The sequence below is a fragment of the Zonotrichia leucophrys genome, chromosome 17 (assembly GCF_028769735.1).
Source record: "Zonotrichia leucophrys gambelii isolate GWCS_2022_RI chromosome 17, RI_Zleu_2.0, whole genome shotgun sequence".
NCBI classification, from domain to species: domain Eukaryota; kingdom Metazoa; phylum Chordata; class Aves; order Passeriformes; family Passerellidae; genus Zonotrichia; species Zonotrichia leucophrys.
In genome coordinates this window covers 2283825-2310731 of record NC_088186.1, presented here as the reverse complement: position 1 = coordinate 2310731, position 26907 = coordinate 2283825, and the positions used below count along the sequence as shown (strand labels likewise).

The window sequence follows — 26907 nt, the reverse complement described above, 5'->3', positions numbered from 1 at the left end:
ATGGATATTGTTCTCTGCCCCTCCTGGGAGGCTCTACCTTCGCTGTGGGGAAGGACTTTGGGGCAGGATCTCGTTTGGGGTTGGCTTGGAAGGATTTGCTGGTTCCTGCTGGGGTGGTGGAGGGTTTGTGGCTCTCTGCTCGTCCTCCTCTGGGCATCACATCCCCAGTCAGGCTTGTTCTGGAATGTTCTGGGATCCTCCTGAACCTCAGGGGCAGCAGAAGGACCTTGGGTTGGTGCTGGTTAATGGGCTCAGTGTGCTGGGGTGAGCTTTGGGTTGGGTTTTGTTGGGAGAGCTTCGCTTGTATAACTTAAAACTTACTTTAAACTTTCTTACGCTTGTTGGCTTTGTAACTTAAAAAAACCCCAAACCCCAAATAATAACGAGCCCCAAACTGCAAATAATAATGAGCCCCAAAACAACAACAAAACACCCAACTTTGTTTTTCTTTAAGGCCACGTTGGGTGGAGCAACCTGGTCTAGTGGAAGGTTCCCTGTTCATGGCAGCTTTGATGATTTTACAAATATCTGGTGTGGAAGGAAAAGGGATTCACTGAAGCTGGAATTCACTGAAACTGGAATTCACTGAAACTGGAATTCACTAAAATTGGAATTCTCTAAAATTGGTGTTTTGCAAGTCTCGGTTGAGGCGATCCGTGTAGTTGTGGTTTTATGGTTTTGTATTTCTAAATTCTTTTTTGCTTAAAAAATACCAAAAGAAAACTTAACCAGAACTAAATGCTATTGATAGAGAACCACCAAAGCATTTTAATTTTAAATAAATCCATGTTAAAACTGTAATTATTTTGCTAACCCAAGACATAGATACATATATGTATATAAATATATATATACATACACACCCCTATCTCTTTGAGCATTCAGACAGCTCTAGCACGTCCTTCTGCCAGTTTTTTTCGTGCAGATGACTTGGTCTGAAAGATCTGACATTATTTAATGATTGATACCAATATTCCACAAAAAAAAAAAACAAAAATAAAAGAAAATCGTGCATTTTACTGGCTGCAGAGGAGCCGTGGCCGTGCCCTCAGGGTGTCGGGTGAGTCTCCTGCATTATTTGTGTTATCTGCCCTTAATTGCTTCTGCTTGCTGACTCTTTGGAGCTGTTGAGCCTCTCTGATCCTGCCCTCTCACACCCAGCGTGTTCTCACGCAGCAGGGGAAGCAAACAGGTTTCCACAGGGATTTCACCTGGCAGGTGTGCCCTGCTGCCCATCCCTGCAGGGCCTGGCTGGCACAGCCCCTGCCCTGCCCCTTGTCTGCTGCTTGGGCCTGGCTTTCTCTAGGGCTTGGCATGCAGGGTGGGTCTGGGGGTTTTCAATTGGAATTTTGGGGGTTTTCAATTGGAATTTTGAGGGTTTTCGATTGGAATTTTGGGGGTTTTCAATTGGAATTTTGGCGGTTTTCAATTGGAATTTTGAGGGTTTTCAATTGGAGTTTTGGCAGTTTTCAATTGGAATTTTGGCGGTTTAAATTGGAATGTTGGGGTTTTCAATTGGAATTTTGGGGGTTTTCAATAGGGAATTTTTGGGGGTTTCAATTGGAATTTTGGGGGTTTTCAATTGGAATTTTGGGGGTTTTAATTGGAATTTTGGGGGTTTCAATTGGAATTTGGGGGTTTCAATTGGAATTTTGGGGGTTTTCAATAGGGAATTTTGGGGTTTTTCAGTTGGAATTTTGCGGGTTTTCAATTGGAGTTTTGGCGGTTTTCAATTGGAATTTTGGGGGTTTTCAATTGGAATTTTGAGGGTTTTCAATAGGGAATTTTGAGGATTTCAATTGGAATTTTGGGGTTTCAATTGGAATTTTGGGGGTTTTCGATTGGAATGTTGAGGGTTTTCAATTGGAATGTTGGGGTTTAAATTGGAGTTTTGGGGGTTTCAATTGGAATTTGGGGGTTTCAATTGGAATTTTGGGGGTTTTCAATTGGAATTTTGGGGGTTTTCAATTGGAATTTTGGGGGTTTTCAATTGGAATTTTGGGGGTTTTCAATTGGAATGTTGGGGGTTTAAATTGGAATGTTGGGGGTTTTCAATTGGAATGTTGGGGGTTTTCGATTGGAATTTTGGGGGTTTAAATTGGAATTTTGGGGGTTTTCAATTGGAATTTTGGCGGTTTTCAATTGGAATTTTGGGGGTTTCAATTGGAATTTTGGGGGTTTTCAATTGGAGTTTTGGGGGTTTTCAATTGGAATTTTGGCGGTTTTCAATTGGAATTTTGGGGGTTTTCAATTGGAATTTTGGCGGTTTTCAATTGGAATTTTGAGGGTTTTCGATTGGAATTTTGGGGGTTTTCGATTGGAATTTTGGGGGTTTTCAATTGGAATTTTGGGGGTTTTCAATTGGAATTTTGGGGTTTTCAGTTGGAATTTTGGGGGTTTTCAATTGGAGTTTTGGCGGTTTTCGATTGGAATTTTGGCGGTTTTCAATTGGAATTTTGGGGTTTTCAATTGGAATTTTGGGGTTTTCAATTGGAATTTTAGGCGGGCAGAGCAGAAGTGCAGAGATGAGTTGGTGTTGAAACGCTCAACGAAGCACTAAGTGGAATTTACAATTAAAGACCTGTTTGCATTTAAAAATCATTTCAGTTGACCTTCTGCCTTTCTCGTTGGCTGTGGGATATCCATTTACACTTCCAGGGCTCCTGGACTTGCCAAAAACCCTCTGAGGAATCTACCCTGGTCCATTTTACCTTGCCCACCCAACACCTGCAGGAGTGGCCAGTGAGCTGTGAGGGGTAAAATCGTGTCTGAAGAGGTTAAAAAAGGCACAGGGGAGCCTTTAATGCTGGGAAAACATTTAACTGCAGCTTCTGCAGTATTTAACAGGGCTTCAAACCCCTCTGATTATCCCTGGCGTTGGCTTTTGTCGATCCTTTGGTTGGCTAACGTGTCCCTTTCAGCTTTGGTGACAATAAAATGTGAGTAAGCAGAAAACTCGAATTTCTGAAGGATGGCTCGTGGCAATTTCCTAATTTCCTGAGTGAGCACAGGCTTCTTGGAGTTTCATTCCTGTGCCAGAAAGACTATTTGCTCATACAAAGTTCTTCATTGTAATAGGAAAAAATCAATTTGATTACTTTCATGTCAGCATGCATGTCTAATGGCTTAGAAGTTATTGCAGCCATAAAATATACAGTATCATTTCTCTCTCACTCTGAAATTTGACAGGATTAATATAGTCAGCATGAAATCTTAGTCATAAAGTCGACCATAAGTGATGGTAAAATTAGCTGCTGAAATCGTCTGCTTATGGAAAGCATCTTCTGTTTTTCCTTCAGGGAAAAAATACCAAGGGGCTGCCGTGTGGATGGGAAGGAAGTGTTTGCTCTGATGGGAAGATGTCCATTTTATTTCATCTTCCTGGGTCTGTGATGTCCCTGACAGCCCCAAGTGTGGCTTCAGCACCCGTTCATCCCAGCTGGTGGGGCTGGGCGTTGTGTGCAGGGAAGGAAGTGTTTGCTCTGATGGGAAAATGTCCATTTTATTTCATTTTTGTGGGTCTGCGATGTCCCTGTGTGGCTTCAGCACCCGTTCATCCCAGCTGGTGGGGCTGGGCTTTGTGTGCAAGGAAGGAAATGTTTGCTCTGATGGGAAGATGTCCATTTTATTTCATTTTTGTGGGTCTGTGATGTCCCTGTGTGGCTTCAGCACCCGTTCATCCCAGCTGGTGGGGCTGGGCTTTGTGTGCAGGAAGAAGTGTTTGCTCTGATGGGAAGATGTCCATTTTATTTCATTTTTGTGGGTCTGTGATGTCCCTGTGTGGTTTCAGCACCCGTTCATCCCAGCTGGTGGGGCTGGGCTTTGTGTGCAAGCCATGTGAGACACAGTGCAGCTCACGCAGGGCCTGCAGAGCACCATCCCCTGCAGGGGCTGCGTTTTGGGTTGAAATCAGGGTTTTTGGGATGTGTGCATTGGCGCTGTGTGTTCCCCAGGGCAGGCTGGAGGGTGCTGCTCTGATTTATCCTGTGCAGAAGGAGCCTTGTGGTGGTTGAAAGGTGTTTGTTTTTCCTTGGCTCGGTGAGGTGAGGTGAGGTGGTTTCACCCATGGAAATGAGTGGATGCTCTTCCTCCTGCCACCTTTTTGGTCACCCCTGTCCTGCTCACACTGTCCCCTTGGGAAGTGGCTGAGCACCTTCGGGGGGCACAGAAGGGAGCTCTGAGCTGAGATTGGGAAAGTTAAAGCTGAGTTTCCCTGTGTGAGGCTGCCCTGGGAGGCACAGCAGCCTCTGCTTGCTGCTCACTGTTATGAACAAAAATTCAGTTAATATTTTTTTGTGAGAGGGAGTTGCAGGGATGCCGTCAGGTCGGTCTCTGCAAAAAATATTAACTGAATTTTTGTTCATAACACTCACCCAGCTCCAAAGCTGCCCTTGGAGGTGCAGAGGAAGTGCTGGCTTAGGCAGGGGTGTGATCCTGCCCCAGCCCAGCCCCTGAGCTCCTCCTCAATGGTTTTGTGTCATGATGTCTCATTTCAGCTGCATTGGGTAAGGTGCCCGTGCTGCTTTTTCTGCTTATGAGGCTGATTACAGAAGGAATTAAGGAGCTTGGTATCTTTAATAGCAATGAGCTGCTATCTTTAATACCAACTTTAAAATTAAACCAAGGGAAGGCATCATCCTGCTGATGGACATTCATTGCCCACTCCAGAAGGTGCCAGAGCTGGGTTTTCTGGCCAGCTTGGCTTTGCAAGGGGAAGCTTCTCCTGTTCCTTGAGCAAACACAAAGTTTTGCTGCTCTGGGGGGGATCAGGGGTCCCTCCTGTTGCCTCCCCCCGATGTTCCAGCCTGGCTGGGCGCTGTGTCCTGCTGCTCTCACAACCCTGCCTGCCTTGGCAGGCCCTGGTGAAAAGTTAATATCTGGTCATTGCTTTTGGCTGCATCTCCAAGGCAACTTCATTCACAGGCAGCCGTGCCTGGGTGAGTGACTCCAGCTCCTGTTTCATCCCCCAGGAGCTGTTAACCCCTTCAGTGCTGCGGGAACAGGCACAGAGCAGGTGGATGCCAGGAACTCCCAGCCAGTCTGACCTGCTCTGTCTGCTTTCCTTCCCTTTTTCAGCGTGGAGAGAGAGCAAAGGGCTCGTTGCTGTCTGAGATCCTGCTCGGTGCAGAGAGGGCTCAGACTAAGTTTGTTTCTCCTGGAATTATTTTGCTTTGTTATCCTCTGGTTTGGGCAGAACGTTGCCTTTGGGATCTGCACTTACTGCAGAGTTTCACTGGGGAAAAAGGAGCTTGGCTGCTCTCTGCAACACAGGCAGAAATGGAATTTTGCATTTCATGCACAACCAAGGGAGGATATTCCCCCATGGGGCAGGTGATGGGGTGACACCACCACGTTCCCAGGTGTGCTCAGGATCCCTGAGTTCTGTGCAGGTTAAACATGGACATGTCCTGGTCCCTCCCTGCTGTGCCTATTTCTGTGTGAGCTCTCCAGATCCACATTTGCAGCCTCCAGAGACTGCTTCAATTCTCACCAAAAGATGTAGGAAGGAGGAAAAGGAGCCAAACTCTGGGCTTTTTGCTGTTTGTTTCTCTCACAGCAATGCAGAGAGGTGCTGTTCCAGGAGATGATGATTTGTCCTTAAAATCCTCAGCTCTGGCTGGGATGGATCCTGGAAGGATCCATCTCCAGGGAGGAATGGGGCAGGAGAGGGGCAGAGCAAGTCCAGCTCAAACCAGCACCAAGCAAAGCTTGCCTTGAACTGGCTGAGCATTCTAAAACCATGGAATTTGGTTTGGAAGAAACCTTAAAGCCTGTTTTGTTCCAACCCTGTTCCAAGGGCAGGGAACCTTCCAGTGGCCCAGGGTGCTGGGCTGTGCCTCTTCCATAGAGATTTCAGTCCATGCTCCCACCCTGGTGCTCTTTGGAGGCCCTGGAGGGGATTTGGCAGAGGGGACAGGCAGGAAAAGCTCCCTGGGTGTCACCTGCAGCCCAGGTGGGGCTGGCATCAAGGTCAGGCTGGCTCTGGGGACGCCTGAGATACACAAACCTGACAATTAAAAATGAACCCTGGTAATTTTTTAATGCATTTTGGGAGGTGTGTTACGCTCAGGCAAGGAATGGGACGCACTGGGGCTCAGGATGCTGCAGTGGGACAGGGACTTGTGGAAAAGTTCATTAGCCATGGCACAGATGATCCCAAGGCCCTGGGTCCCCTAAAACCTGGCCAAGCTCCCTGCTCCAGGTGCTGCTCTCCCTTCCCAGGCAGCAAAACCTGCTCTTGGACTCCTATGGAGCTGCTACAACTCTCAAATTTTAATAATAGATTACCATTAGTATCAGCCTTATATAATGCACAGCTCATTATTGCTTACTCAGAATAATTTTGCAGCCTCCTTATAGAACCTTGGAACTTTATTTGCTGAGTATAAAATATGCAGAAATGCATGAATAGTTTTAAGACTTGGTACCCTAAACTAATACAGTGTGCTGCTTTTTTTTTTTTTTTCCCTGCACCATGATTGAAGTCAAATTAACATATTTACCTTCAGTGCTCCCAGGAGTAGCATTAAAAAATTCAAGAGGTGATTCAGAATAGTCTCCGATTTACTGTGTTTAAAGCTGGATTTCATTCTCACTAAAACCATGCAAACACTTGACTCCCTTTCAGCTTTGCAGCCTCTTTGCTCCCCGTGCAGGTCCTCAGACTTACCAACAGATGGGAGCAATATTATTACCAGTGTGTTCCCAAAAGGAAGCTTTTTATTTTATTTTATTGGCTTTTGGGATGGTGGAGAAAGCAGGGGCAGAGAGTAAGGGAGGAAATGAGTTCAAACAAATGGCTCAGAAGTGTGGCTGCTGTTTCAGGCTGGGGTGAGGAGGAGGATGCAGTGTGGTTTCTGTCTCTCCTAGGGCGAATCACGCAGCCTGATTTTGGCTCTATGTTCCAAATTTCCCAGGAAAAAAAGCTGTGTAATTCCAGGATAGGAAATGGAATCTGTTGCTTTATTGCTCAGTAGTTTATTTATTTTTACAAATGACACCTGTGGGCTTTGACTTGTCCCTGCAGCTGTAGGGTGCAGCTCCTATATCTCCAAGGATTTCAGGGGTTCAGGGATGCAAATCCTGCTCCAAAGCCCCCAGGCTGCTCCACCACCATCTCTGTCCTTAAAACATGGAAGTGCTGCAGGAAAACCTTTGACCTGAACACTTTTCCTGCCCCAGGGAATAAATCTTCCAGGGAGAGGGTCTGTGAGAGGAGGCTGGGTCTGGTCAGAACCCTCTGAGCAGTGCAAATCTGCACTGGAGAGACTGCACTGGGTTTTTTCCATGCCTGCTGCTAGATTAGGAAGTTGTTTCAGCAGATGTTGTTTCCTAAGAAAATGGGTTAATGCTTGGTGGTTAGAATGGTGTGGCAAAAAAGCTTATTTGTGTGAGGCTTTGGCTAATTGCCTTGCAAGAGTTACAGAGCGTTGCAGCAAATTTCCTGATTTCGCAATCGCCACGGTTCTGGTTTAACTGGCCAGAAAGATTTGCAAAAATACACAAATAAACGGGAATACAGAGGCAAAAATCACTGGCTGGCTTGCTGCAAAAAGCTGGAGGGCCTTGTGAAGAGGTCTTGAGGTGTGAGCAAGTGGCTGAGGCTTGGGACAGAGTGGATCTCGGGGTTTTATACAATTGCTAAATGATTTTTTTTGACAAGGACCTTAAAGCTCATCCTATTCCATTCCCTTCCCACTGTCCCAGGCTGCTCCAAGCCCTGTCCATCCTGGCCTTGGACACCTCCAGGGATGGGACAGGACTGCTGCCCACTGCTGCTTTGGCTCATGGGACTGGTCCCAGCACACTGATGGAGCTGGGAGCTGCTCTGAGCTGGGATCACAGGGAGGAGTTTCCATCTGCAGGCAGGGATTTGGTAAATTGGGCCAGGAAAATGCAAATCAAGTGTTGCTGTTTCTAAGGGCATCACCATGAAAAGACTTTTACTGCATCAAAAAGCGCCACAGCAATGAGCTGGTGGGACTGGTGGGTTCCTGGGGGGCTCCAGGGAAGGGTGGCCACTCCTGCCATCCTGTGCCATGGGTAAAACCCTGTCTGGGATTTGTTGGAATTCCCAGATCCACGTGCCAGCACAGCTCTGGGCTGGGGGCTCTGGCTGGGGCCAGCTCTGCATCCCCCAGCGCTGCTTAAATCACTAATTCAGTTCTGTCTGAGCAGCAGCCTAAACCAGGAATAAATGGACTTGGCTCCATAAACTTAGCACTTAAATATTTTCCCAGGCAGGGGAAAAAAAAAACCACCAACATTTGCTTTCCATGCAAAACATATAAATCTTGGCAAAGTTCCCAAAGTTGTGTGTTTAACTGTTCATATCTGTGTGCTTGTAGGAGACAAGTGGTTATTCCCCAGCATAATTATTTTCCTTTTTTAAAAGGAAGCTGGAATGTTTGTGAGGAAGACATTTTAAGCCAGTGGTGGGGATGAAGGAGAGTGAGGTTGGATGGGGAAAGGAAGCACCTTCCCCTCATTCCCTCTGTGCCAGGACTAACCACAAATCCTGCTTTGACTTGCTGTGTTTTGGGGCTGTTTCTGCTTGTCTGATGAGTTTTAGTCAAACATGGATCTAGTGGTTGGTTTCTTTTTAATCTTACCCCAGTACAAGAGCTGTCAGTGGAGTTTATTTAAAGTTAAAATCGTGGATGCTGCATAAAACTCAGCTCTTCCCAAAGCCCTGCAGCAGGTGGATGCTCCTTTATTTCCTGCTGACCCCACTGTCATTATTCAAGCAGAGATCGATTTATTTTTGTATAAAATCCCTGTTTTTCAAGAAATCCCCGAGGAGATGCTGAGGAGACCCTTCCCTGGGTGATACACATCTCACATTGGCACCAGCCTGTCCCCATCCTGGGGGTGCAGGTGGCACTGGGAATGGGGACAGGGGATGGAGGACAGGCTCTGTCCTGCCTGCAGGTTGGAAATTTTCCAACACAATGAGCCCTGAGTGCATAGAAACTGGGGGATAAACCCACTGTGAACACAACAGTGCACAGAAACTGGGGGATAAACCCACTGTGAACACACAGTGCACAGAATCTGGGGGATAAACCCACCCAAATCTCCTCTGCAAAGGGAAAAAAACCCCAAAAACCATCCTGCAGCCTCTCCCCACTGCACTCTGTGCCTTGCTGTCCTTGCAGTCCCTGTTCCAGAGCTGGAGATGTTGAATTTATTTGTGTTCTAACACCTCTTGTGTTTCATAACAGGAATCACTCCTGGGTTTGGCCGGGAGGCAGCGGAGCTCCCTGTAATCCAGGAGTGAATCAAAGCAACTTTTTACAAAACAAGATTCTCTCTCGCTGTTGCAAAAGAGCTTTGGGGAAATCTGGTTTTTGTGGTTAAGGATCTTACTCTTGATGCACAAGGAAAATTATGTGTAGCTTTTATTTGGCCCAAAGGATTCTTACAACATTATCCGTATTTCCTTTAATTTGTGGGATTTCTAGTAAATGGGCTTAAAAATAGGTCTGGGCAAGATGCCAGGGTACATAAGAAGAGCAGAAAAGCTTTGCAGGCTGTGAGCTGCTCGCTTTCACTTCTCCCTGGGTGCAGGCTGGGGGCACGGGGCGGTTGCTCACCTTTTGGGGTTAAATTTAATGATGTCTCTGGAATCCTTTGGAACTTGATATGGCAGGAAAAAATCTTTTAACTCTTTCTTAGAACTGATGCAGTGTAATTGCTGAGCTGGAGTTGAGTCTGGAAAGGGACAGGATGAGCTGCCCAGGGTAGGGCAAGAATTGGGGAACCCTGGACCCATTCAGTGATGGGATTTAGGAACCCTGGAAAAGCAGCTTACAAGTAGGAGCAGAATATGGCAGGAATGCACTAATAACAATTTTTACCCGTGAATATCGAGGTGCTTTGCAGGTATAAAGTCTTCTGGTGTCTCTGTGAGCTGGGGGAAGTGGGGTCAGTTCATCTGTGCAGGTGAAAACACCTCAGCCCTGTTTGCCCCAGGGGTGCAGCCTCAGTTTATGCCACACTTTTCCCTAAAAGCTGATAAATTGGGTGTTGTTCCTTTTCCCCAATATCTGATAAATTGGGTGTTGTTGCTTTCCTCTAAAAGCTGATAAATTGGGTGTTGTTGCTTTTCCCTAAAAGCTGATAAATTGGGTGTTGTTGTGGACCAATCCTCCAGGGCTGTGGTGGTTGGACTGAGGTCCCACGAGCCTCTGCCAGCCCCACACCATTCCCCAGGATCCTTTTTGGGGAAAGCAGGTGAATTTGCTGCAGCTGCCATAAACAGGGCTGATATTGGGATATTTGAGAGAGCACAGGGCTCACTGGTGCCAAACCTTCCCCTGGCAGGGGTGGAATGGGGGTCCTGAGCCTTTTCCACAGGACTGGTGCCCCATTGTCCTGCCTCTGAGGGCTCTTCCATGTTCCAGGAGAAAACACAGCAGAGAGGAACAGCCTGTGCTGCCTCTGCCTGCTTTTGGTACATTGTGAGCAGGAATTGTTTGTTTCCTTCTGGACACGGAGCTGCTGAGTGCCAGCACCCCAAAACTTCCCTCATTTCATTAAACCTGGGGACTGAACAGCTCCCAGCCCCAGGGCTTTCTCCTTCCCTCTCCCAAACCCAAAGCCCTGACCTCCAGCCAGCCCAATTAGCACAAGTTCAGATTTGAGCTGATGTTTCAAATTTGCCTCCTTTGCCTGAGATCAGCTTTCCCAGGCACCCTGAAGCAAAAGGCTCCTGATGTTCCTCCAGAGAGCAAGGTTAAATGGGCAGCTGCAGCCCAGCCCTGTGGGAAGGGCAGGGCAGGTTTTTGGGGTGGTTTTGGGGAGATGGGCTGGGTCCCTCACCAGGGCTGGGGCTGGGATGTGTCAGCTCCTCTTTGAAAACAAACAGCGTGAGCCCCTTTGATTTTTCTTTTTAAAAATAATTGGGTTTGTGAGCATGATTGGGGAGGGTGGGGGGGGGTGTGTGTTTAAAAATTTTTAACTGAGAGCCAGCAAATTTAATATTTTCTGTGTCTTGGCTGTGTTGTGATTTACATTTGATTTTAGGCGTAATTAGAAATGCAAGTGGAGCGCTTTGTGTTTTACCTCTGCTCCAACTATTTATGGCATGATATGCAAATGAAGCAAGCTATGAATATTAAAGATTAGAGTGTGTTACAAAGTATCACTGTCTTTAATGAGTTGGGTAATGGGCACAGGCTCTGGAACATGGAGGGATCGGCGCTGCGTGCCGGCTCTGGTTGCATCCCAGGAGAGCAGGGCTGGGATTTAAAGGCTCTCCAGCCCCTCTCGGCTGCAGTAGGTAGGTGAGATTCCCCAGCGTTCCCATGACAAAGGAGGCTGCAGCTGAGGGCTGCTGATGGATTATTTCAGCGAGGCTCTTGCAGTTCTTGTCTAGGTCAATCCGTTCCGTCTGCGGCAGCGCCGGCGATGGATGCGAGAATATGAAAGCGCTCGCCGACCTTTCAAGGTGCTTTGCAGCCATGGGAGGGAATCTTAAACACAAATCCTGCCAAAATGGAGCTTCTGCCACCCCAAGGCGTTCCTTCAGCTGCTCCTCTGGGGTTAGGGAATTATTTGGGGGGTTATTGACACGTCTGAGGGAGCATCTCACCCACTGGAGAGCTGAGGGTGGGAATGGGGCTCCTTGGATTAACCCCTTCTGGGGGTAGGAGTCAGGAGAGCCTGCTTTGAGCTTTAAATCAGTAACTGGGTTTAATTCTAAATCAGCAACTGGTTTTAGCCCTAAATCAGTCACTGGTTTTAGCTTTAAATTGGTCACTGGTTTTAATTCTAAATCAGTCACTGGTTTTAGCCCTAACTCAGTCACTGGGTTTAATTCTAAATCAGCAACTGGTTTTAATTCTAAATCAGTTACTGGTTTTAGCTCTGAATCAGTTACTGGTTTTAGCCCTAAATCAGTTACTGGTTTTAACTCTAAATCACTAACTGGCTTTAGCCCTAAACCAGGTACTGGTTTTAGCCCTAAATCAGTCACTGGTTTTGGCCCTAAATCAATCACTGGTTTTAGCCCTAAATCAGTCACTGGTTTTGGCCCTAAATCTGTCACTGGTTTTAATTCTAAATCACTAACTGGTTTTAGCCCTAAATCACTAACTAGTTTTAGCTTTCAATCACTAACTGGTTTTAGCCCTAAATCACTAACTGGTGTTAGCCCTAAATCACTAATTTGACTTAGCTCTAAATCAGTGATTTTATCTCGAAACCAGTGACTGATGTTATCTGTAAACCAGTGGCTGGTTTTATCTGCAGAGCTGTGAAAGGGGAAGGGTGCTGTGTGTTTTGGGGTGCACACAGAGGCTCCATCCAGGGCTGCCCTGCTGGGATCCCTCTGGGATGCTGTGGGGGGCTGCAGGAGGGGGGGAAAACCCTGCCAGATACAGAAAGCAATGGGTTTTATTCCAAATGGGGCTTGGGGAGGGTGGGTGGTGGGGAGGGAGAATGAAGCATGCCCCAGGGAGCGTGCTTTTCAGATTTGAGGTATTTAAATTACAAATTTTGATGAGGAAGATTGTCAGCAGTATTCAAAACAGTGCTTAAATTCTTTTGAAACACTGTCGAGCTGTGCTGTGGCAGTTGAAAAGTTTGGCACACAAGAACTTGGCCCAGAAGTTGCTGCTTGGGTTTTTTTTTCCTTTAAAACTCAATTCATCTGTATTCAAGTATCCCACATGCTTAAGGAAAAATAACCCCACCAGGCTCATACTGGTTTGAGACAGACCCTTGCCTGCAGGAGAGGCTGCAGAAGTGATTGATCTCTAATATTAGAGGCTTCTGTGTTGGTTAATCAGCATTAATAAGTATTTATACTTGGAAAGAAGAAAGGGTTTTGCAGTGTTTGTGTCTGCTCATGAAAACAACCAGCGAACTAAACTGGGGTTTGGCATTTTTTGCGTTTCACTGGATTGTGAGTCCATATGAATTAGATAGACATGTTAATATTTTTGGGGGTTTGTTGGTGTGGGACCTGCTTAGGTTGTGAGCACTGGGGAGACTTTCTCACTCCAACCTCTGACCTCTCTCTGCTGCAGAGATTAAAAAAACCCCAATTTTAGGGGTTCTCCCAGCAGCTCAGAACTTGTCAGATGTTGGTGGACATCGTTTAGCATATAATACATATATATATAAAACCAATATATCGATCATACATCATCTATATTATAACATTTCATATCTATAATCATCAGCAGTGCATATATAATACAATATTCTGGGCTGCAGCGTTGTCTGGGGGTGGTTTAGGGTGTGATGCAGAAATAGGCAGATTCTGAAGCTTTGGGTGCAGTGTGGTGCCCCCAGTGAGGGGTTTTGCTGCAGGAGGAGAGGAGGCAGAAATGAAAAGTCATGTACTCAATGCTCCTGGGAGCAGGGATCATTCTGGAGGGGTTTGTCCCCCAGGGAAATGGGAGACAGGGAATTTTCTGCTGCGCTACAAACAGTAAATGCAATATATAACAAAAGCAGATTTTTAGCACTGTCTGGGCAAAATTGGTGTCAGGCTGGGGTGGCCACCTCGTGTCACCAATTTTGGATTTCTCAGGGGTTTTTCTGGATCACCCAGCCCCTCATTTTTTAAGAAGCTCCTGTGCAGTCTCGTATTTGCCTGTCTGAGCCCAGAAGCGCAGAGTTAAATTTCTGCAGTCTCCAGCTCCCCTTGTCTGCAAGCTTCTCTTTCCATTAAAGATCAAGCTCAGATGCAATTGTAGCTTTGCTTTATTGAGTATTAAAAGTTTAATGCATAAATGTCTCCCTTCACCAGAACTTTTTGGCAGCCCTGAAATTCCTGCAAAACCACAAAGATCCCAATTGCTGCACGGGCTCAGCTGCCCTTGAAGGGTTAATTATACTATGTCTTTTTTTTTTTTTTTAAGCAGGGAGAATAAGCTGTAGCCAAAAGTAAAAGTCATTAATTTTAAGACAGAGATGTAAGCAAAGTTTCCTTCCCCTCTGCAGGTTGGTCAGGGTAGGCTATGCAGTAATTGAAAAGTAAAGGCAATTGAATTACAGGCTCCTGTCCAAACCGAGTGCGATTTCTTCTTCTTCTTCTTTTTTTTTTTTTTTTTTTTTTTACAACCTCCATTGCATCAGAACTAGGCAGTATTCCTGATGTTCTCATGTGTGTTAATGCTGACTCACAGACTAACTTGCACAAGAAAAAAAAACACACAGGCAGCTCCACCATACTAGGTAATGAGCTCTAGCGAGAAGCAGCGTCTGATGTTTTGTAAGCTTTTTTTAATTGACCTTTTAAGATATTTACTTTATTTTAAAGCTTTCTGTTCCGTAGTGGCACGGTGCTAGGACTGAGTCATGCATGTTATATATTGCTAGCTCTGCTGTTGTGTACCAGGAGTGAGGAGAATAGGATTCAGCATGGCACTTGTCTTTTTTGATGTGTTACGGATGGGAATTAGTGCTTGTGATGGGATGCTGCAGGCAGGGTGATGGGGTGCTCTGTGCTTTCCTGTGGCCATAACTTACTCGGGGTCTTGACTTTTTATTAGATGGCAAAATACTCCGTTCTGCAGAATAATTGTATTTTCTAGCCATGTCTCTCTCCCTTCTCCCTTCCCCTTGCAGCAATCTGAGAGAGAGAGAGGAAAAAAAAAAAATTAAAATGTTGCATTTTCTATTTTTGCTTCTCTTTGCTTTGAGAGCTCTTAGGATCAGTGTTAGGGAAGGGGGAAAGAAAAAAAAAAAAAGCCTAATTAAATAATAATGGCAAAAGCACGCTTTGCCTTGGCTGAATGACGGCACTTTGGGAGCTGCTGCCGGGTGGGTGACCTCGAGGAGCCGCGGTGCTCCCGGGGACGGTGACTCACCTTGCAGCAGGACAGACGGACAGAGCCGGGCTGCGCCGGCACCGGGGAGGGACACGGGGCTGGGCAGGGTCCTGCAAAGAGACCCCGGGGACTGTGCTGGGGTCCCTGAAAAGAAACCCTCGGGGCTGTGATGGGGATTGGGAGAGACCCTCGGGGCTGTGATGGGGGACTGGGGGAGACCCTCGGGATTTTGATGGGGGATTGGGGAGAGACCCTCGGGGCTGTGATGGGGGATTGGGGAAGGGGACACGGGGCTGTACTGGGGTCCCTGCAAAGAGACCCTCAGGACTGTGATGGGGGAGTGGGAGAGACCCTCGGGATTGTGATGGGATCCCTGCAAAGAGACCCCCGGGGCAGTGATGGGGGATTGTGGGAGACCCTTGGGACTGTGATGATGGGGAACTGGAGAGAGACCCTCGGGGCTGTGATGGGGATTCGGAGAGACCTCGGGACTGTGATGGGGACTGGGGGAGACCTCGGGATTTTGATGGGGATTGGGGAGACCCCGGGGCTGTGATGGGGATTGGGAGGGGGACACGGGGCTTACTGGGGTCCCTGCAAAGAGACCCTCGGGTTGTGCAGGGGATTGGTGAGAGACCCTCAGGGCTGTGCTGGGTCCTGAAAACAAACCCTCGGGACTGTGATGGGGATTGGGGAAGGGGACACGGGGTTGTGCAGGGGGATTGGGGAGAGACCCTCAGGACTGTGCTGGGGTCCCTACAAAGAGACCCTCGAGGCTGTGCCAGAGATTGGGATGAGACCCTCGGGACTGTGCTGGGGGATTGGGGAGAGACACTCAGGGCAGTGATGGGGATTGGGGGAGACCTTGGGGGCAGTGATGGGGTCCCCATAAAGAGACCCCTTGGAGCTGTGCAGGGGACTGGGAGAGACCCTCAGAGCTGTGCTGGGCACCAGGGAGGGTCCCTGGGGCTGTTCTGGGGTCTCCACAAAGAGACCCTCGGGCCTGTGCCAGGGGATTGGGGTGAGACCCTCGAAACTGTACCAGGGTCCTCAAGGAGAGATGCTTGGGGCTGTGCCAGGGTCCCTGGGCAGGGACCCCCTCAGGGCTGTCCTGGCATCCCTGTGCCTGTGCCAGGATCTACAGAGAGACCCCTCAGGGCTGTGCCAGCTCCCCACAGGAGATGTTCGGAGCTTGGTCCCCAGGGAGAGCCCCCAGGGCAGTGCCAGGGTCCCAAACTGAGCACCCAGTCCCCATCCCCTGGCAGTGGGGCTGCCCACACCTCCTGAGCTGCAGCATCAGCAGGATTTTAATTCACTTTTCCGCCTTTTCCCCCCATTTTCCCCTGCCCAGCCTCTGGGGCTGCACTTTCTGTGTGAACTTTGCAGGCTCTGGAGCCGTGGTGGCTCCGTGCTGCGTGTCTGCTGCGTGGGGGCTGCCCGTGTGTTACTGAGTAATATTTGCAAATTCACTTTCTGCTCTTAATAAGGCAGAAATAATCTTCTTTCACCCATTGCCACTGGCTGCTACACTAAAAATAGGGTCTGTCCGCGCCGCTTGCCACTTGCAGCATTTCAAAAATAAATACTTTGGAGCTGCAGATACCAGTGCTGCAGGAGAGGAGGCTCATTGCCATTTGATTACTGAACTTAACCTTGTTTTCTCCCCCCTGTGCAGGAATCCAGACCCGTGCTCCAGTCCCTCTCCCTTCCCCTCCTGGATTTTCTCACCTGGAAAAGGGGATGCTCAGTTGTTGGGGTGGGGGTGCAGACTTTGCATTTTGGCTTTTTGGCTCCCTGGCACAGCCTGTGATGCAGGGGTGGGGGGAAATATGCTCAGCCTAGACCTGAAGTGCATTTTATTTGGCTGTTTATTTCATTTAACTCTTTAGTTTACTGAGCTCTATTTTATTGAAGTCTCTATTTTATTTGAGGCATTACAGCATCTCCGGGCTCGGGCAATGACACTTGGCCACCGAGTTTGCAGTGAGCTGTTGCATATTTTCCCCTGGGTTTTTACATTTCCTTTGCATTAAAAAATGGGGAAATAACACCCAAAGCCTGCAGTGAGAGCAGGGCAGGTGCCACCGCTGTGCCTGGGGGATTGGGTGGCTTTGGGGACCCCCTGCCAGCCTCAAATCCAAGGGTGGGATTTTCCCCCCCTCTCTCCTCATTTACAGAAGAAAGGGAAGTTTCCTTTGACCCTTTGGGGCCTTCAAGGGCAGGACTTTTCAGCTCTTTTCTTTCCTGGGGCTTTGGCTGGGGGGGTTGGAGCCTTTGGCTGCTTTGTCTCCCACCCCCAGAGGGTCCCTGTCCCTTTGTCCCTGTCCCAGCTCACCTTCCTGGGGAGCTGCAGGACTTTGGGGGATTTTTGGGGGGTTTTGGGGGAATGATTCTCCACCCGGTCTCTCTGTTGTTTGGCTGAGGAAAAAAAAAAAAGCCAATTTAAATACATTATCTAATTATTTCTGATTACTCCTGGGGGAGCTCTGATGGCAGCATCTCATTCTAGGTCGATGCTTTTTCCCTTTGTTGCTGTCGCCTCGCCCTGACCTTTCAGGCCTCAGAGCAGGGAATTAGTTTGGAAAAGAGCAAACCTGCTTTTTTTCTTTCCCCCAAAGCAGATGAATGCAGAAACTGAGAATTCCCAAACTCTCCTGGAAGTTGTCTCAAATAACAGCTGCATTTTTTATGAACATCTTGTGACAAAGGCTATGACTTTACAAAAATCAGGCGGAGATGTACAAATTATCCTCCTGGAGAAAGAGGCTGCCATCAGAAAACAAAATGGTGTTTTTGCTTGAATGGTCACATATGTAAAATTATCAAGGTGGGGGATGTTTGTCTGGTTTTAATCCAGTTTTATCCAAGTTTTCCCATTTGGAGATGCCCTGTTGATGGTCTGTCACCTGTAGGACACTCCAGACCAAAGAGAACTCGTTTTTTTTGGGGTGATGGTCATGCTGGGGGCTGCTCCTGCACCTTGGGACACAGCTCAGCTTGGGAGATGAGATTGGAAAAATCCAGTTTACATCTGTAATTGCAAAGGTCATTTCTCCTGCAGCACAGCTCTTCCTGTGTCAGATGGGCTGAAGCCATTTCAAACCCTTCAAAAGTCTCCTGGTGCTCTATTTAAAAGAAAAATGATCATATTTAATAGAGGAATTTAAAAGTTAGAAATTATCAAGCTTTATTGCATTTGCTGTCTAATCACAGTAGCTTTTTGTTGCTGTTGTTTTTAGGGAATGTGAGGTTTGGTGCTGAGCAGGTTCTCCTGGGCTTTCAAGACTGTTTTATTTTATTTCTTCACGATTTGGGGTTTTTGGTGGTTTTGGGTTGGGTTTTGGGAGGCTTTTTTGGTGTATTCTGGTCATAAAAGGGAAGGGGCAGAGGGAGGAAGAAGGGAATATTCCAGCAGTCCTGGCTGATGGTTTATTGGGGTGGTTTGGGCTTCTGCAGCTGCCTTGTGTGGCTTTGCTCCTGTTCCTTGATGCTCCTTCTAAACCAAGCACTGTTAATTCCCCCCCATTTCCCTGGGAGCTGCATTTTGGGAGGGACCAATTGTGTGCAGCATCTCCTGAGAGGTTTTATCTGAGTTTTGCCAAAGATTTGGGATGCTGGGGCACTTTGTTGCTTCTCTCTGGCTTAAAACATTCCCTAAACCAGCCCAATTTGGTGCTTTTAGGGGCAGACAGGGGTTGCTCCTGACAAGCCTGTTTGTTTATGGAGCAAATTGTAAGTAATATTAATAATTGATATTTATTTTAAGTTTGGCTTGTTGTGTGCTACCGAGCTGTCCTTGGCTGGTCCCACACATCCTGCCCTGCTGGGTCCATCCAAGGCCTCCCTGGTGTCTTCTCCTGCTCTGAGGGAGCCCTTCCTGGAAGGGAAGAGGAGGAAATCCTTCTCCACCCATGTTCATGGAAGGATGAGGCTTCCTTAGGTGCCTGAGCAGTGATGTTTTTTTCTGTAACTCGGGTTTTCCTCAGTAATTTTCACAGATCCAGAGCGGATCTTTGTTTGCCAGGGCAGGTTCCATTTGCACAGGTGGGTGCTGTCGTGCTTGGGAGAGGTTTTGGGCTCTCAGCTTGGTTGTTGTGGTGTCACCTCTGATCTCCTCGTGGGATGTGACCTTGGTCCCTTCTCAGCAGCACCAGGCTGGGACTCCAGTGACCTCCTGAGGGGTTTGGGTGAGGGTGGTGAGCATTCCCAAAGCGGGGAATGGGAGCATGGGGCTCTCCAGGCTCTGTGGGGCTGCAGGTCCTGTGGGGTTTGGGGCAGTTTGGGGCAAATCTGGGAGAGCAGCACTTCCCTGCCCTGGGCTTGAACCTCACGCAGCAAACATCCCTGAGGGTGTGGAAGTGGAGCTGTGAGCAGGATCAGGAGGGAAGGTCAGGCTGGAGCATCACCAGCCCCGTGCTCCCTGCAGTTCTCCTGCTCTGGGCATGGCCTCACCTCTCATCCCTGGGATTTTAACTGTGTGTGACCATCAGAGCACAGCAGCTGAACCAAACCCGAGGCCAGTGGCACAAGGAAAAACGCTCTGGGCAAGGGAGAAATAAGCAAAGGGAGGCCCCACCCTCTTTCCCAGAAAAAAGCACCAAACATGCTCAATAAATGCGAAGGTAATTTAAAATCTGAATCCAGGAGACAATGTGACTGGGATTTCATTACTTAAGCAAATGGATTTGCTTTTAGTGGATTCAGCCACAGACTGAAAGAAGCTTTCCCCAAGGGGTAAACATTTTTCCTGCATTTGAAAGGCTTTCTTGTATTGGGGGGGGATCTGAGGGGGGGACAGGAAACAGGACTGTGGCTGCCCAAGGAGCACCTTGATTTTGGGCAGATTTGGGCATTCCCAAAGCTGTGCTTTTGGGCAGGTGCCCTTGGGGAGGGATGCTGGGCCAGGTGGGAGGGTGCTGGGGGGGATGCAGGGGTTGATGAGGGGATGCAGAGGATGCAGGAGGATCCTGGGGGCATGTGCGGGTAGTGCAGGAGGATGCTGTGGGGATGCAGGGGTGATGCAGGAGGATGCTGGGGGGATGCTGAGGATGCAGGAGGGTGCTGGAGGGATGCAGGGGAATGCTCAGGATGCTGTGGGGATGCAGGGGGTACAGCAGGGTGCTGGGGGGATGCAGGAGATGCTCCCCAGCCCTGCTCCCTGCCTTCCCCTGGCCGCAGGAGTTAACCAGCAGCAGTGCCAGCTCTGCAGACTGTTTGGAATAGTTTAAATGCTTTGACACTCTGGATGTACTAGATGGCAGGGGAGGCAGTTTACAGCGTAATTCATATGCAAAACTGCACTATAAATTTAAAACCTGTCTCAGTTGCCGTGGCACCACTAAGCATTTCATCAGCATACAGTACAGTATTTCTGCCATCTTTGTTTGCATTGCAGTGACTCATCAAAAGTCTGTCTTGTACCAACACTGAGAGCATTCCTCTGGCACTGATATTTCTCTGTTTTTAAAGCTTCGGTTTGAAACTGGCATTTACTTCAGGTCCCTAATCAAAGGGCTCTATTCATTGCAGAGAGCAGCCTGAATGTTAATCTGCATCCGGCCTATTCATTTAGATGCTGTGCGCTGCCGGGGAGATTTGACTTGGTAAAAGCTCGAGCTCCAGCAGATACAAACCTAGCGCTTGATACTATATTTTATTTTCCCCCTCCCCGCGGGCACCGGGGGCACCGGAGCCCCTCGGCAGCGGCCGCTGCTCAAGGTACGTTCGTGTTCGCTCCGGGCCAGGCGAAGGCACCGCGAACTTCCTCGCTTGGAAGAATTTTTTTTTCCCTTTTTTTTTTTTTTTTTTTTTTTTTTAACCATGCAGATACAATTAAATTGGCTCCGAGTGTGTTCCCTTTTCTTCCTGTTACCCCGTGGCCTTGCAGATAGGACTTTTTTTTTTTTTTCCCCTCGGCAATGGGAACAGAGCAGCTCTTTGTGGGTTATTATTTTCTTTCCAGAGATTTTTTTTTTAATCTTTCTCAGATAAACTTCTAAATTTTTTTTTTTAAAAAAAAAAAAAATCGTTCTTCTGCGCTTTCAGTATTAGTTAAAGGTAGTTTTTTTGAGTGGTGTTGCAGGATTTTAAATCTCCGGGACTGTTTGGGGAGGCAGCGCGGGGGGGTCTGGGCTCGGTGCATCCGCAGTGATTTGCTCCGCTGGAGTTTCGGCTGCACCAGCGTTACCTGCTCGGGCTCTGCGCACTCCCAGCGCCGGGCTCTGCTCCAGGGAGCCGGGAGCAGCAATCCTGCCCATGGCCAAAAGGTACAGCTGGCCCTGGAGAGCGGCCGGGCCGGGCTGCGGAGGGTCCGCGCTGCCGGTACCGGCGGCACCGGGGGCCGGGCTGGGGCTGCCCCTGCCCCGCTCGGCGTCTGGGGGAGGAAAATAAGAAGACAACTTGGTAGGCGGCTCGCTGCGGCAGGCACGTTGGTTTGTTTTATTGGGGCTCAAATATCTGGCTTAATTTGGAGATAAGCCTCGTTTTGTTGGAGGATAAATCTGTTGAGAAGGGGTTTAACTGTTGAAACGCTCCCTCTTTCTGGTGCAAATGGGAAGATTGCTTTTCAAAGTGCTTTTTCCTGGGAGCTCTCGCTCCGGCAGAATCCTGTATTTATTTCGGGCAGAATGGCACATTGTTTTATAAATATCTTTTCTGTAGTTTCAACATAGCTGCTGGTTGTTGTGTTTCTTATATAATGCTACCGAGATCTGTCTGACTGCCTTTCGTTTTCTTTACTGTTCTCTCCCATTATCGTTCAGATTTTCCTGCATAAAGTAAAAACCCCCGAGGGAATAAATCAGTGGTGCTTATTTAAACAGACCACAACTTGAAGGAAATACTTGCTTTTTTTTTTTTTTTGAAATATCCTTTGCCATCCACCAGTGGCATTCCCAAGGCTGCTCGAAACCATCGATAAGTGATTTTTGCAAGCGATCGCTTTTCCGCCTTGGCTCTGGGAGCTCGCCTTGGAGCCTTTGATGTCGGGTGAGGTGGGTTCCTGTGCTCCTGCCTGCCGTTGGTGAACTGTCTAAAAACCTTGTTCCTCTCTCCCCTGCCTTCTCCGTTTTTCAGATGTGCCCTACTTTGGATATTCCTGCATTGAATGTCTGAGGAGCTCCGGCCGACCCTGAGCCATGTCGCAGATGTTGCACATAGAGATTCCCAACTTTGGGAACACCGTTCTGGGCTGCCTGAACGAGCAGCGCCTGCTGGGGCTCTACTGCGATGTCTCCATCGTGGTGAAGGGCCAAGCCTTCAAGGCTCACCGGGCAGTGCTGGCCGCCAGCAGCCTCTACTTCCGAGACTTGTTCAGTGGGAACAGCAAAAACGCCTTCGAGCTGCCGGGCACCGTCCCCCCGGCCTGCTTCCAGCAGATCCTCTCCTTCTGCTACACCGGCAAGCTGACCATGGCCGCGAGCGAGCAGCTGGTGGTGATGTACACGGCGGGCTTCCTGCAGATCCAGCACATCGTGGAGAAAGGCACGGACTTGATGTTCAAAGTCAGCTCCCCGCACTGTGACTCTCAGACCACCATGATCGAAGACCCCAGCTCGGAGCCGCAGAGCCCCTGCAACCAGCTGCAGTCGGCCTCGGCGCCCTACGTCATGTCCCCCTCCATGCCCATCCCGCTCCTCACGCGCGTCAAACACGAGAACCTGGAGCTGCAGGCCCTGCCCGGCCTGCCCGGCAAGCGGCCCCTGGAGCCCGGTGCCCGGGACGGGCCTGGCGGCGCCGGTGCCAGCGCGGGGCCCCTGAAGCTGTCACGAGTCTCCTACTACGGGGTGCCCAACCTGGCCACGCTGCTGCCCAACGTGCAGCAGGTGCAGTACTCGCAGGGGGAACGCACCAGCCCCGGCGCCAGCAGCATCCCCACCACCGACAGCCCCACCTCCTACCACAACGAGGAGGACGAGGAGGACGACGAGGCCTACGACACCATGGTGGAGGAGCAGTACGGGCAGATGTACATCAAGTCCTCGGGAGGTTACTCTGGTAATGGATGGTTCTCTCTGCTTGGGTTTTTTGCTCCCTTGCTGAGGTTGTGTGGGCCTTGTCCAGCCACTGTGGGCAGATTTGGGTTGGTCACCGGGTTTTGGTCTTTGGGGGTTTCATTTGTTGGTTTTTGCCCGTGTGGTGGGCTCAGTGCTGATGTCTCGGTGCTTTTCATTCTTTAGATGAGAGGCTGCATCATCCACCAGGGTCAGCTCAGCTTTTGCTTTTTGGCTGAGGCTGCCAGTGAGGAGCCTGGTGGCTGCACGAGCCCTGTGGTGGTGGCATCCATCCTGAGGTGATGGCTGAGCAAACCTGCTGTGGGTCATCCTCTTGGCCCAGGGCCAGGTGGTCACTCCGGGAGCTGTCTTCTGTCCTGGCTTTTTAGAATAAGAGTTTCCAAAAAAAGTGATGAGCATGGGATATTTGGAGGAAGGGGGAATATAAACGAAATAATTTTTGTTGAAGTTAACTAGGAATATCTGCAACAGGAAGGAAAGATGGATTTTTCTCCCCACTCCCTGAAGTGCCCCTCTCTCCTTGTCCCACACATCACTGTTAGAAATGAAAAAGCATTTTTGGGGCTTCATATTCTTGTATTTCCCCATTAGTGCCCAGAACTGAGTAAAACCCCTCTGCTGCCCTCGCAGAATTTGGGATTAAGGGCTGAGTGTGAATCCCTCAATGGGCCTCAGACAGAGGAGGCAGCTTCACTTTGGTGCTGCTTGGCTGGGAGCTGCTGCTCAGCCCCAGAGTGGGCACAGGGACACGAGAGCTCCTTTCCCTCCCACTTCCTTGGGCACACAGCCTGTTTTCCTGGCACCTGGCAGGGCTCAAACCCTCCTGAGGAGCCAGGACAGGGCTGCAGGTCCAGGGGGAGATGTCCTGTGAGCATCCCCTGTGGAAGCAGCTCCCAGCACCCACACAGGTGGAGCTGGCAGTGTCCCCCATGGAAGCTCAGCCTCACAGAGGCCTCCTCGTGGGAGCTGCAGGTGTTTGTGGCAGCAGCTTTGATCCTCAGGAGCTCTCCAGGGAGGGACATCTTCCCCCTGGCTGTGGCTGCACGCAGCATCCCCTCCCCTGGAGCTGCTTCCCCTGCTCTGGAATTGCTGCATTGATGCTGCAAATATTTTAACTCTGGTTCATTGACGAGCTTTCCTCAAAGCCATTTGATTTTAGTCTTCACCAAGGAGCAAGATTTGGCAAATAGGACAATTTTTGTTGCATAAAACAGGTAGCCTTCCTTAGTACTGAGAGTGGGCTCACCCCCACACACTGTCCCATCCCATCCCATCCCGTCCCTTCCCAGGAGCTCAGCATCCTCTGGCCACGTTCCCTGACAGACAGCAAGCAGATAAGCAGAATTTTCCAAGGTGTTTTTTCACTAAAGGGGGAAAAGAGTGAATTTACTATTTTAATATTAGAAATATTTGTTAGGAGAAGTGGACAAGCAGTTGTAGGAAATTAGCCTCAAATTAGCCTCTCCCTGTCCTGCTTCAGTGGTGGGGATGGGGCAGGAGAGGAGTGGGATCAGGGGTGGGACAAGGTCAGGGTCTCCTCCATGGCTGCTGTGGACCCAGACTGAACAGGAATTGTGCTGTTGCCCACTTGTCTTGGGTTTATTTTGCTTTTCCCTGTAGAACCTGTGCTGAGCAATGTGGGTTTGCCTTCAGTTATTCCTCAGAGCAGTGGGATCATGCCCTTGGAGTGTGTTTTCCATCCCTGTCACGGGGCCAGTTCCTGCAGGAACAGAACAAAACCAGCTCAGAAGGCAAGGACAGCACCAGCCTGGGGATGGTGCAGCAGCAGCTCCGAGGCTGCCCCTGATCCATGCTGGGCAGGAATCATCCCAGCTGGAAAAGTGAAAATCCGTGCAGCTTCCTCAGGTGTCACTGGAGATGCTGCAGCCCTTGTGCCAGGGCTGGGCATCCCACAGCCAAGTTCTCCTGCTTGTTTTCTGTAGGGAGAAGCAGGTGGTGATGCTGAGGCCATGCAGGGAAGAGGCAGGTTGTAAGGCTCTAAATATCCCACATTTCTGCTGAAATTCCTCTTCCCCACCCGCACCTTTCGGGGGAGTTTCCTGTTTGAAATAAGGCAGCTATAGGTATCAGGCTTCCTGGAAAAGAGGGCATGCAAAAAAGAGATTACAAAAAGTAAAACCTAAGCTGTTCCATTATGGTCGGGACTTGTAGAGCTAACTGTGTTTTAATTACTCGGGATAAACTGTACCCTCTCAAAAGGTGCAGAATAATGAAACTGTGAGATGGAAGAGAGAAGGCAGCTAATCCTGCTCCTGGCATGGAGATCCCACAGCCTCACAAAGCCCTGGGGGAGGGGGAGCCCTTTAAACCAGGCATTGCCAAGGTTTCCAAGAGCCCTGTTTGTGAAAACAAAAACAAAGCCAAAGAGGAGCGGAGCAGACGAAGCTCTGAATTTCAGAGAGGGTTGCTGGATTTTTTTCCTTCTTTTTCTATGCATTTTTATTCCCCATCTGAAGCTGCTGAGGGTGTGGTGGGACACTGGTGGCTGAGCTCCTCACCTGCCTTCAGCATCACCCACCAGCCTTGGAGGGGTCACCAATCCTCTTCTTGCCCCAGGCTGGGGGTTTTTTATTTATTTTCTTCACCCCTTTTTGTAGTCAGAGCCATTCTGAATCTCCAAAGCTGGATCAGATCCTCATCTCCAAATCATTAAGGTTGGAAAAGGTCTGCAAGATCAAACTTTGACCAAACACCACCAAGAGCACTGAGTGCCACATCCTTGGGCACATCCAGGGGTGGGCACTCCAAAACCTCCCTGGGCAGCCCCTTCCCATGCCTGAACACCTTTTCCATGGAGAAATTCCTCCTTTTGTCCAATCTGAATCTTTTCTGGCACAGTTTGAGGCTCTTTCCTCTTGGGAGAAGAGGCTGGTGCCAACCTGCAGCGGTGGCACTGCTGTGAGGGACCAGGACAAGTGTTGGACCTGCAGAAGGAGCAGCAGGATGAGGCCAGGATTAAACACAGGAGGTGTTGGCAGGCAGGGTGGCAGCTGGCAGAGGGGAAAAGCTGCCTCAGTTTCCCCCCAGGCTCTGGGCAGGTTTGGTGGCCACGTTTGCCATGCCGGGCTGGGAGCACTGCGGTAAAATGGCTCCTTGCTCCAGAACTAGGTCTGGGTGTGGAGAACATGTGGGCCTCGAGGACACGAGCGAGACTTAATGAGGTTTCCAGCATCTGATCTGAGGAGCGCACAACTCCAGAAAATATTAAACAAAAGCAAAGTATTTTTATCCCTGTTAATTACAGCGTCGTGGGCCCGAGCTGAAGTGGGTTTCAGCAGGACTTGCAGATGCTCGGCGCTTTTCTGCACTGAGCCACGTTCTTGTCAGTCAGCTCTCTGCTGAGCAGATGCAGTTAATTTAATTTTGACAGGCACCAGCGAAGTTGTGCAAGGGTCCGTCCTCCTCCCCTGCTCCTGCTGCACCGGTTTGCAGGGAAAAGGGAAAATCTTGATGCAGCAAACGGCTGGAATGTAAAGGCTGGACTTGAAAGTTATGAAATCCTGAACTGACAAGAGCACACTTCATTAAAAATTCATCTAAAATAGCCATTATAGAATAGTTGTGGTAATTAGCTGAGAGAATAGTTTTCTCTCCTGGCCTCTGATTCCTGACAGTAAGGAAGGAGGGCAGGGAACAGCCCAGAATCCCAAATGGTGCAGCCCGTGCAGCATCCCGCGCTGCAGCCGCGTAAATCACAAATCACGGCAGGAATTGCAGCGGGATGGAGCAGCTGGCTGCCACTGCAGGGACAGCCCCTGCTCCTGCCAGCTCCCCCTGCTCCTGAGGGACCAGCCTGTGCACAGGAGGATGCTCAGCAGCAAACAGCTCGTGGATTTTTAGGGAATGAAGCGGTCGAGGGCTGTGTCGGTATCCACCAGGGCACTTTGGCTTTTTGCAGAGGGATTCAAACACCTGCAGAGTGCTGAAAGCCTGGCTGTGTGTCTTCATGGGACAAGGTGGGGACGGGGCACAGATTGGACTTGATGGTTTTGGAGGTGTTTTCCAGGCTGAGGGCTCTGTGGTGGCACTGCCCCATCTGACTGCCCCAGGCTGGGGGCACTCAGCCTCTGGCCTTTTTTGGCATTAAA

The 26907-nt window shown here is 49.2% G+C and overlaps 1 protein-coding gene across 9 annotated transcripts in view; it reads left to right on the top strand.

Moving 5' to 3' along the window:
• NACC2 (NACC family member 2) overlaps positions 1 to 26907 on the top strand; it is a 55505-nt gene that overhangs the window by 14643 nt on the left and 13955 nt on the right. For 2 of the 9 annotated variants that reach the window (XM_064727530.1, XM_064727533.1), the window contains one exon: positions 21861 to 22781. In XM_064727530.1, coding sequence (XP_064583600.1) covers positions 21923 to 22781 — 859 coding nt within the window. In that variant the 5' untranslated portion in view covers positions 21861 to 21922. Of the gene's footprint in view, positions 1 to 11430; positions 11453 to 14112; positions 14228 to 19501; positions 19521 to 20318; positions 20505 to 20934; positions 21053 to 21124; positions 21210 to 21860; positions 22782 to 26907 lie in introns of those variants that run through there. The other 7 variants (XM_064727537.1, XM_064727535.1, XM_064727532.1 and 4 more) reach the window with 7 other exon arrangements.